General features: G+C 41.4%; 1 protein-coding gene across 1 annotated transcript; it reads right to left on the bottom strand.

Moving 5' to 3' along the window:
• Positions 1 to 1,937: 1,937 nt before the first annotated feature.
• On the bottom strand, positions 1,938 to 7,237 carry taldo1 (transaldolase 1). The gene is made up of 8 exons (XM_053622466.1): positions 6,952 to 7,237; positions 4,223 to 4,346; positions 3,834 to 3,941; positions 3,609 to 3,740; positions 3,341 to 3,516; positions 2,814 to 3,011; positions 2,580 to 2,725; positions 1,938 to 2,390 (listed from the first exon to the last, which is right to left on the bottom strand). The coding sequence occupies exons 1-8, from the start codon at positions 7,046 to 7,048 to the stop codon at positions 2,358 to 2,360; spliced, it is 1,014 nt and encodes a 337-aa protein (XP_053478441.1). The 5' UTR covers positions 7,049 to 7,237; the 3' UTR covers positions 1,938 to 2,357.
• Between the last annotated feature and the right edge of the window lie 3,894 nt (positions 7,238 to 11,131).

Below are 11,131 nucleotides of genomic sequence, written 5' to 3' on the forward strand. Positions count from 1 at the left end.
TTTAACAACCGTCAACATGACCACCAAGAAAATGAGATATTATTATAATATGGTGTTTATAGTCAGTACATAACAAACGAAGCAACACCTTCTGACCAATCAGAATCCAGAATTCAACAAATCGATTTATTACACACTTTAAACACTACCTTACAGGTGTTCAGTTTGAGATGGAAGATCATTTTGTTCCATGTACAGTGTGTGTGTGTGTGTGTGTGTGTGTGTGTGTGTGTGTACCGTCCTCCAACCTTCAGCAGGGTCATTTTCTCACCAGTGTTTACCTAGTGCAGGATTTCTGGACTAACACAAGTCCAAAATCAGGGTGGAGACAATCCAGTCTGTTTAGGAAATCCCACAATGCACTGCTTCGAGTGATGTTTACCCATAATGCACATTGCTATTTGTAGCAACTAGGAGGTAGGGCACTAAGGGTTAATCTAAGGCTTAGTAAAATGGTGCTTTCTCTAGATGGCACCCTGCGCCTACACCAAGCACCGATCATGACCACAAATATATAGATATTTATTGCAAGATTGGATGTTATTAGTGTTTAAACCTTACCATTACAAAGAACTCTTAAAGAACGCAGACCCCTAGAGGGTTTTTATTAGAAAGGGTTCCAAGTAGAGAACTCGTATGGGAAGCTAAGAATCCTTAAGCATCAAATGAAACCTGAATAATAATGATTTTAAAAAACAAACCATGAGCAATAATTTGGGGTTTGTCCTGCACGTACCCAGTTTACACAGATACTCTTAGAAAAGGGTTTTTTGGATAATTACAGGTTCTAGATCTGATAGGAAAAGACACTGATGTTCTAAGCTCCATCACTGAATCGTAAATGTTCTAAATACTTTTGTGCAAAATGGAGAACATTCTGTGCAAATCCCTAAATCTGGTGTAGGAATAATAAAATCCTTCTCATGAGACGTTCTATAGCTGGACGACAGACGTTCTGCTCGGTCGTTGAATCCTGGATCTTTGTGGATTTGGGTTCTATGTTCCTGCCGAGGAAAGGCTCGGTCACTCGTTTGCGTTTCCTGTTGAGCAGCATTCCGGTAACAGGAAGGTGGTGTGTATGGGGGGGGGGGGGGACATTTAGTCATGGTTCATTCAGATGGAATAATCAGATAAATCATTAGGTTATCATGTTTCACAGCACCGCCTCTGATTAGAACACACACAGGCCGGTTCTTGTTGCACAGTATAACCGCACCAAGAATTACACCAGGGTGGAATTACAGCAACTTCCTGAAGGAAGCAACATCTGCTTTCAAAATGTTTGTGGCTCTACTGATCTGAAAAGGAGAACAGGCTCCGCTCTAATAAACACTTCTAGAAACTAGATCCTCTTCTCAGTTCTTTCTCTTTTAAGTAAGTAATAGATTTAAAGTCTCTCTACAGGATGCTCCAAGACTAACATTTATTTTATAACTCTGATCATCTCCCAGAACTTCGTCCTGGATGTCTCCTCGGTCTTCCTGATGCTGTGTGTTCAGACGTGTCCTCCAACACTCTTCGGGTTCTTCCAGGAACATGTGCATTTATATTGAGATCACATGACACTTTAAAAGCACGCAGCTCGACTACCATCTATTAATTATGAGACTTCTGATGGAAATTGGGTCACACCAGACCTCGTTTAGATGCTGAATACTTAATCATAACTCTTACATAAAATGTACACACATTCAACTTTAATGTTATTTATCCCCACCCCCTTTCTATATTAGGGTTAGACTGTGTAGCGTCATAATACTAATCAACTCAAATTAATTACAGTTCCGCAGTGGAACGCCTCAAAATGTGGAAAGGGCTTGGGGGGGGGAATACTTATGCACAGCACTGTATAGTCATATAGAGAAATTGCACACACACACACACACACACACACACACACACACACACACACACACACACACACACACACCATCATCTCCCGATATCGTTTCTTTATTGACACCATGAAGCAACAGTGGATCTGAAGGTCAATTTGTTATAACAACAATAATAATAATAATAATAATAATAATAATAATAATAATAGAAAGAACATAACAGTTATGGACGCCATGTTATCTTTAGTGACCTGGGTTCAGTTCCCCCCAAACACATTTTTGGTTCTTCTGTTAAGATTGTAGTTTTCTGTTTTTTTTTTTTTTAAATGGAAAAAATAGGAATGTTTGAGTCTCAGGACGACTTTATCCCTGAACAGACATGAAGTTTAAGATTAGTGCAGGAGCTCTTAATGGTCTGAGGTTTAAGACTACAGAATGAGTTTCAGCTTCAGAAGCAAGTCCACCGTTCCAGCCAACAGCGAGGAGGAGTTTCAGGATGTTCTCGGGTTTTAATCAGCGTTACTGTCCGTTCTTCACACTGAGCATCTTCTCCTGTGGAACATAAAGAACAGTGCTGCTTTATACTCAAGTTACTGCAGTGTGATTGATGAAATACAGGCACGGATCAGGTTTCACATAAGGCATGGTGTTTAAGGATATATACGAATTCCGAGCCCTTAAGAAAGGATCGCTGGTCAAAACACATCCGAGAACCCCAGAACCCCAGGTGTACGTTCGCACCTTGATCATGTCCTCGAGCTTCACTGCGTCGGCGGCAAATTTCCGGATGCCGTCCGAGAGCTTCTCCACAGCCATGCGGTCCTCGTTGTGCAGCCAGCGGAAGGTCTTCTCGTCCAGGTGGATCTTCTTCAGATCACAAGCTTTCGCTGTACGTACACACACACACAGACAAATGAAGTACTTTCCTCCCCCAGACATTCTCTCAACCTTCTCAGAAGAGCTCACGATGCTGACCTTTCTCCGGAGTGAGAGTGGAGGACACGGCACTGTGATCCTGAGTCAGTTCTCCTAGGAGCCCTGGGGAAATGGTGAGAAGATCACATCCAGCCAACGCCTTGACCTCTCCGGTGTTCCTGAAGGACGCGCCCATCACCACGGTGCTGTAATCAAACTTCTTATAGTAGTTATAGATCTTCGTTACGCTGACCACACCTGTACGAGCAGAAAAGACGGGAGAGACGAGGTCAACTAACAAAACCTGTTAAGAGAACATGGCGTGTGTGTGTGTGTGTGTGTGTGTGTGAGATGCTGTTCTAATAAAATAATCAGTGACAGAGTGGGGTGATCAGCGAGGGTGGAGTTACAGCAAGTGTTTTATTCCCTTTACGCCACAGTAATTTTCCGAAGGACACATTGTACTTTTTATCCATTTAGAGCTACAGTTAATGGTCTGGATGACATTATAGTGGTTATAAACACTCATTCGCTCGATGGTCTACACTCATGCACTAGGTCTCATGAAACAGGTCTCCTGCACATACCTGGGTCCTCGTGTGGCTCGTAGGTTTTGCGGTCGGTGTTTTCTTTGTGCCAGTCCAATATACGGCCTACGAAAGGGGAAATGAGGGTGACCTTGGCCTCGGCACAAGCCACCGCCTGGGCGAAGGAGAACAGCAGGGTCATGTTGCAGTGGATGCCGTATTTCTCCTCCAGCTCCCTGAGAATACATCATACACAAACCACATTCAAATCGTTCAGAAATTCCATTTTAAACGCAATTTTCTAAATAAATAAATAAAACAAACATACCGCCCAGCCTGAATGCCCTCCCACGTGGAAGAAAGCTTGATGAGCACTCGGTCCTTTTTCACTCCAGCCTCCTCGTACAAAGAGATGAGCCGCCGTGCTCGGGCCACCATCTCGTCTTTATCAAACGATAACCTGCGAAAGAAGAAGAAAAAAAATTAAATAAAGTCCTGAACATCTTCCTTAACACGAGCAGGGAACATGTAAGTGTTAGATGTGACACATTACCTGGCATCCACCTCTGTGGAGACTCGACCGGGGATCTTCTTGAGGATCTCGACACCGAAGCTGACGAACAGCTTGTCCATCGTGTTCGTGATCTGCTCCTCTTCACTCCTATAAACGTAATCGTTGAATAAAGTGCTATTTAAAATAATTACTACACTCTGGTTAAGGGTCGGGCGATACATACCGTAACGTAGATGTTGTATTGTGATACGAATCACAATAAGAAAAATAAATAAACTTTTAATAAAAATGTGCAGGGATACTTTTATTTCACGTCTGAAAACAATTACTGTAAAACTTACAAGGAGGAAAATCATGACAAGACTTTACAAGAGATAGGATAATGGGGGGGGGGGGGGGGGGGTTGGAAGGCGTGCATGATCTCTTACCCGCCGTTAGCAATGCCGTATTTAATAGCCTGGTCCACGAGGTGCTGATAAGTGGGCATCTTTGCCGCTGCCAGGATGAGTGACGGGTTTGTCGTGGCATCCTGAGGCTTGTACTCCTCAATCGCTGTAGATGTCAGAAGAAACGGTTATTTAATCCCTCATTTGTATTCTGCCTTACGGAGAGGACGCTTTGGATAAACACTTGCGTCTGAGAAATATGCAAATTTAATTACGCTAACTGTTTCGCTAGTCAAATTTCAGAAAAGTAATCAACTCTGCGCTGAACACGGTGTCATATCGGCTCTCAGTCGCACAGAACCATCGATCTTCATTCTTATCACATCATTAACTTCAGCCAGAGCAGAAATTGCATAAGGACTGCACCTGTCCGTGTCTGATCCCGAAACATGCACACAATGCTGAAGGTTTAATGATTTACAGCACGACCGTACTAAGCTTCAACTTCCTGTTCTCAGATCAGCTTTCACACTGTTGTTCAATCACTTCAAAAGCACCGAAAGGGAAGTGTCCGTCCATTCTTGCGCCACTCGCCGGTTGTTAAAGCGAATTCAGACACGTTCTAAAAGGGAGCGTACACATTTTTATGCAGATGGACCAACACCTTGATTTGCATTTTTAATTCTATTAAAAAAAGTTAACGAATAAAAAAAATAAACCCATGCTTATCTCCAATCCCCAGGTTAAACAAACTCATTTGAAATACATCCATTTTAACCTTGATCTTTAATTTACTTAACACTCACTAAAGCAGATTTTTTTTTAAAGTTTAAAATGAACATGTGACCCATAGTTACTCTTTAATGAAGAGTCTCTTACATTACCCACAATGCTCTCCTGACTGTAGTGCAGTGGGATCCACCTCCCCCACATCTCTAAACCTAAAGAGAGTGATGCAGCGGCGCTTTAGCTCTTTTTTTTTTTAAAGCACTAAAACCCTGACTGGTCAATACCTCCTTTGTTTTGCTATCTATAGTTCTGTTTTACAGTTATTTAATCAACCTTAGCAAGAATTTATTAAATAAAATTTTTGGCTATCATTATTATTATTATTATTATTATTATTATTATTATTATCATCATCATCAGGTTTAAATGAAAGTTTACTCTTAATATTTGTATAAAGATAGAGTGTATTTCAGACAGGGTGTGAGACAGGACACTCAATCCTGAGAGCAAAAGCCAAAATGTGACCCGATCCGCTCGTTTCTGTCTTGTCATAGTGACTTCGCAAGGCATTAGGAAATGTTTGCTTTGCACCAGAGACAATGAGCAAAGACCAGATTGCTTCAAACTTCCTCATACAATTCAATTTAAAAAAGAATAAAAAAAAACCAACCCAGGGCCATATGGCACAGCTCCAGTCTAGTCCAAATTCTATGCAGTTCAGAGCTGAACTTTCTCTCAGATCATACAGATTGGTACTTGGATGCTCTTAAAGAGACTTTTAAAAAATTACTAAATACGGACATGATGACACACCGACCATTTCACCATTTACTGATAACCTGCGTTTACTCTGTAGTGCACGCCCTCAGCCTCGACCCGTGTAGACCAGCAGAACAAGCGCAGAGGAGTGACAGATTAATGCGGAAAAACCCCCCACAAAATAAAGTGTTCAAGGTGTCGGTTCTTCACTAGGCATCTGTGGAACCCTGGATGTTGACGCCATGATGTAAAAGGAGCGTGATCGTGTGACCCAGACGTACATGTTCGTAGAAGATAAAACAAACACAACCCGCTAGAACCTCTCCTCCGCTGGTCATGTCAGTGCAGCCCGGATTCACACAGGATTACAGATCCAATTCCACAGGTCAAGCCGACATTCATTTATATCACCATCATCAATAACCCTTTAAATCTCCTTTCACAACACAGCAAACCAGAAAGAACACAACATGGAAAACTGGTACACAAGATAAAAATAGTTTTCTGAACATTTCACTACAAGTCTCAACGCCTGTGACGTCAGAATGAATTCAACACCACGTAAATGTCGGGGGGGAAATGAACAATAATCGAGGACGGAGTGTTTTATACATCACAAACCAGCAGAAATTAAATAAAGTAGTGACACTGACTTCAGATTGGAACTGAATGAGTGCGGAGCAATGAGCTGTGACGTCACTCACGGCCATAGACTTGCATTACAACGCAGCGTAACTTTATAACTCAAAATATATACATACACACACACAAAAAAATAAGAAACCCTGTGTCAAATAATTAAGAATGAGTTTTTAAAATCCAACTGAAGCGCTAAGATCGGGACATGTAAATAAAGCGAATAGATCGACTTGTTTGGTGCTATAAAGTAGTTAAAATAAACAAACAAACAACGAATAATTTAAATTAATCAGCGAATAATGACGCGTCAACGGCATAAAGTGTTGTTTATTCATTATTGTGTTAGCTTTAACTGATTCCTACACTTAAAAACAACCTTTATAAATCGGATAAATCTGAATTAGCGATATAGCTAGCTAACTAGCAGGCTAGCATACCTGGCTAACTTGACGGTTCAGTGCTGAAGAAGCGCTCGAGCTCGGTCCAGCTAAACGCACGCGCGCCCTGTTATAAAGTTCTGTAAAGCGAGCTAGATAGCGACACGGAAATTAAAGAAAAGCGTTAAGTGTATCACCGGACAGATGTGTACGTCTGTGTGAGGTGAAACAGAGGAGCTGTCACCAGGAAGTAACGGCTGAATTTACCGTTAAAATCTCCGGTATCCGCGACCACCACCGTGTACTTCTTCAGCTGCTCGAGCGCAGACTCCATCTTCCGGCGTTTATCAGGCGACTGAGACATGGCGCTGAGGGGGACCCTTTTATACCGTTACTGAGGTGCGCGCGTGAGACGCGAAAGAATTTCAGCTCCGAGCACGAGGACACGGCCACGAGAGTTTAAAAAAAACAAAAAAAACAGCACCCTGCAAAGTCAAGCGCGCGCTCGTGTCTCGCGCAGTAGCTTGTTTGAGAAGGGCGGAGCTTCTTTCCCCCCCGCCCCCTAGCTGAATGACATTTCTTGATAACCAATAACAGACCTCAAAAACGTCGCCCTACTGAGGAGTTTAACCAATAGGATCGAGAGGGAGGGACAAACCTCAGAGGGACAGGGCCTCCATTCTCTACAGCATTCAATACACTCATTCATTCCTTTTCCTGCACGTGGTCTGTTAATTAGACTTATTAATAATATATTGTTTATTTTTTTATTTACTTTGCATAGCTTTAACAACTTCATAATTAGTACATTAAGTATGAATAAGTTAACCCTTCTTAACTCAAATAATGTCTCAAAATGGCAAATAAATGTAATAATAATAATTATTATTAATTAATTAATTAATTATTATTAATAATAAGCACGTTCACATCACACTGCCAGGGTTGGGGGTTCGACTGCTGTACTCCGGTTGATTGGCAAGTAGGCTGATTGGCATGTCCAAAGTGTCTGTAGTGTATGAATGGGTGTGAGTGTGTGTGATTGTGCTCTGCCATGGATTGGAACCCCGTCTTGCGCCCCATGCTCCTGGGATAGGCTCCAGGTTCCCCGTGACCCTGTAGGATAAGTGGTGTAGATGATGGATTGATGTATACACACACAGTGCCCTCCACTAATATTGGCACCCTTGGTAAATACGAGCAAATAAGTCTCTGTCTTTATTGTTTACTTTTTGTTATTTTTTGTTTAAAAAAATGACAAAAATACTCTGCTGTCATGGATATCAAACAATTGCAAACACAACAGGTTTCTCAAAAAAAAAAAATCGTTGTGAAATATAGGTGTGCAACAATTATTGGCACCCTTTTAGTCAATACTTTGTGCTAGCTCCCTTTGCCAGATAACAGCTCTGAGTCTTCTCCTATAACGCCTGATGAGGTTGGAGAATACATGGCGAGGGATCTGAGATCATTCCTCCATACAGAACCTCTCCAGATCCTTCACATTTTGAGGTCCACGCTAGTGGACTCTCCTCTTCAGTTCACCCCACAGGTTTTCTGTGGGGTTCAGGTCAGGGGACTGGGATGGTCAGGGCAGGTCCTTGATTTTGTGGTCAGTAAACCATTTTTGTGTTGATTTTGATGTATATTTTGGATCATTGTCCTGCTGGAAAATCCAACCACGGCCCATTTGAAGCTTTCTGGCAGAGGCAGTCAGGTTTTCATTTAATATCTGTTGATATTTGATGGAGTCCATGATGCCATGTATCCTAACAAAATGTCCAGGTCCTCTGGCAGAAAAACAGCTCCAAAACATTAAAGAGCCATCATTATAAACCACGTGAACTCTAATTATTGTTGATTAATGTTAATTTTATTAAGTCATGACACTAACATGCTGTTTCGCATGATGCAGTTGGAATTATTTCTTGCTTTTCTTTTTTTTCCACCAGGGGTCGCTATTGCATACCTGCTAACGTCTCTGTTTATTCCCCTGAAAGCTACAAGTTTTCTCAGAGCTGAAAGCTGTAAAGCAGAGAGAGAGAGAGAGAGAGAGAGAGAGAGAGAGAAAGAGAGAGAGAGAGAGTTTTAAACAGTCTGTTTTACAGTCAGTGGAGACAGGACAGATTTTCTTCGCAGGAGAGTGAAGGTAAGGTGATTTATTTACTTTCATTTTTTTATTATAAGGATTTAAGGACAGCTGACACAGATATAATGGGATTAGTTGGAAATTTGAAAGTAAAGTGAAGTTTGTTGTTCTTTTTTGTGTATGTGTTTGACAGACAGAGAGAGAGAGAGAGAGAGAGAGAGAGAGAGACAGACTCAGACTGAAAATAATTTCACTGTGTTATTAGCAGAAAATTATTCTGTGTTTTATATTCACCACACGTCATACGTAAAAGTGGGTTTATCTCAAAGCTAAGTGTCTGTGCATGAGATATTATTCCCTCAAATTCAAGGATAAACCCGAGCTGACAGCTTCATCTCCTATAATCCATGTTGTAAATAATCAAATTCACAGCGTAGACTATTAATGCCGTACATTTGTGCCAAAACTTTTGCACACCCCCTTATTTCTGGATGGAAAACACACCTCTGTTTTGCAGTCTATCAAAAAAAAAAAAACAGCTTTTCTCATGGATTTAATTGGATTTCATTCTTAATTGGATTAAAAACCTGGTACACCGTACAGATTAAAGTCTGAGTCTAATATGCAAATCGCTTTATTAACAAGTTCAAATGTTTGCATCCCTTCGGACATGCTCTCCTTTATTTAAATGTCCCTCGTTAAGGTGTGTAATGAGTTCAAGTTCAAACAGAGGGAATGGAAATCAGGGAAACTGCTCTCGCTCGACCGAAAAAACCCCCCAAAAAACCTGAAACCTGATTTCACAGAGCTTAAGAAAGGAGATAAAAAGATATCAGAGTGTTTTAGGGGGATCTTTTTTTTTTTTTTTTTAATGAAATAAATAAATGTAAACAAACAGCAGGAGACATGATAATGTTCATAGAGGAATAAAAAAGTGGAATAAAAGTCCACGTTTATCACGTTTAGTAACATCACTGCACTACTGGATTATTGTGTGATACATTCTGATTAAATGTCTTGTTGGGTTAATAAGAGTTAATAAGAGGGGGTGCAAACTTTTGCACTTACAGTAAGCGTATTTTCTTTTGGATCTTGAGGAATCATAAAACTTTCAGGAGAGAGAAATATATCAACATTCCAAAAATTCCGACTGGAAGTCCCTCCCAGAAATACCACACACACCAGCGTGTGTGTGTGTGTGTGTGTGTGTGTGTGTGTGTGTGTGTTTGTGTTCACAGAATGTTAAACCGCTATGCTGGGTTATATTTATATTTGGCGTGTCTGGTAAAACCCCAGGCCGGGCTACTAGTGCACATTTCAGGTCAGATTTTTAGCCAGGCTTCTCAAATACATAATACGGATAAATTTGGGAAGGTTTGGGAAGTGGGAGCGATCATCCGTCCAGAAAATACTCTCACTCTCAGATCAAACTGCAAAGAGCTTCAACTTTATTTCAGCTTGAAATGTGGTGATATTTTGGCCTTTTGGACTGCTGAAGGAGACAGAAAACATCACCGAGCTTTTAACATGGACGTAAACCATTTTTCATTCCATTTCTGTTTACTTGCTAGTTGTCGTGGTTGGAAATGATGTCTGGGGCAAATAGGCATGGGGTGTGGCATTCAAATACCCCGTCTTAATGCATACATATGGCTTTAAAAGTCCCATTTCATTTCCTACACCGGGGTTTTGAGGATAAACTCAAACACATACACTCTGAGATACGGTTAGCCTCGTCAGGCTTGTGGAATCTGGTCGTGTTCTGATCATATTCATGTACACTTTTAGCTGTATGCTGCTTCGTTTGTCCAACACTGGTGTGTGTGTGTTACGTATTGCACAGATGTATTTACATCTGGCTAAAAAACGTCTCAGACCTCCGTAAAACTGTCCAGTATCCACCTTTTTCCAGAGAAACCAATGAACGCTGCCATGATGGACTCCAACTTCCCTCGTACTGTGGTCCTGTTCCGGTCTCTACAGGAACTCTTATTATGACGACTGGCTAAAGAGAGCGACTGAATGAATTAAACAGCAACCTTTTGAGTGTTAGTAAGAATTCAAATATGCTCAGGGTCAAGCTGTGCTGTCATTGGCTGCCACAACAACAGCAATAACCTTTAGAAATTCCTGGAAACTACTTGTTTTGAGCACATGCAAAACTGAAAAGAACGTCTTGCCTTGCATTCTACGCCCAAAGATTGACGAGGGGAAAGGAGCATGGCTCGCAGCGTTGAAGTTTTGTGCATAAAAAGCACTCCGGACAATCCGGAGCTGTATCTAGGGTATGAACTCCGACCTGTTACCAAGCGGCGAAAGCTAGTCACCCAAGCTGCGTGTTTAGCCTGGCTAACGTTC

This window comes from Ictalurus furcatus, chromosome 4 (genome assembly GCF_023375685.1).
Source record: "Ictalurus furcatus strain D&B chromosome 4, Billie_1.0, whole genome shotgun sequence".
Lineage (NCBI taxonomy): Eukaryota > Metazoa > Chordata > Actinopteri > Siluriformes > Ictaluridae > Ictalurus > Ictalurus furcatus.

Excerpts from the sequence above, each read along its gene's own strand:
- taldo1 (XM_053622466.1), bottom strand. The coding sequence starts at position 7,048 with ATGTCTCAGTCGCCTGATAAACGCCGGAAGATGGAGTCTGCGCTCGAG. Across the intron at positions 3,741-3,833 it reads TCCACAGAGGTGGATGCCAG|GTTATCGTTTGATAAAGACG; the intron begins GTAATGTGTCAC and ends CTTCTTTCGCAG. Across the intron at positions 3,012-3,340 it reads CGAGCCACACGAGGACCCAG|GTGTGGTCAGCGTAACGAAG; the intron begins GTATGTGCAGGA and ends CTGCTCGTACAG.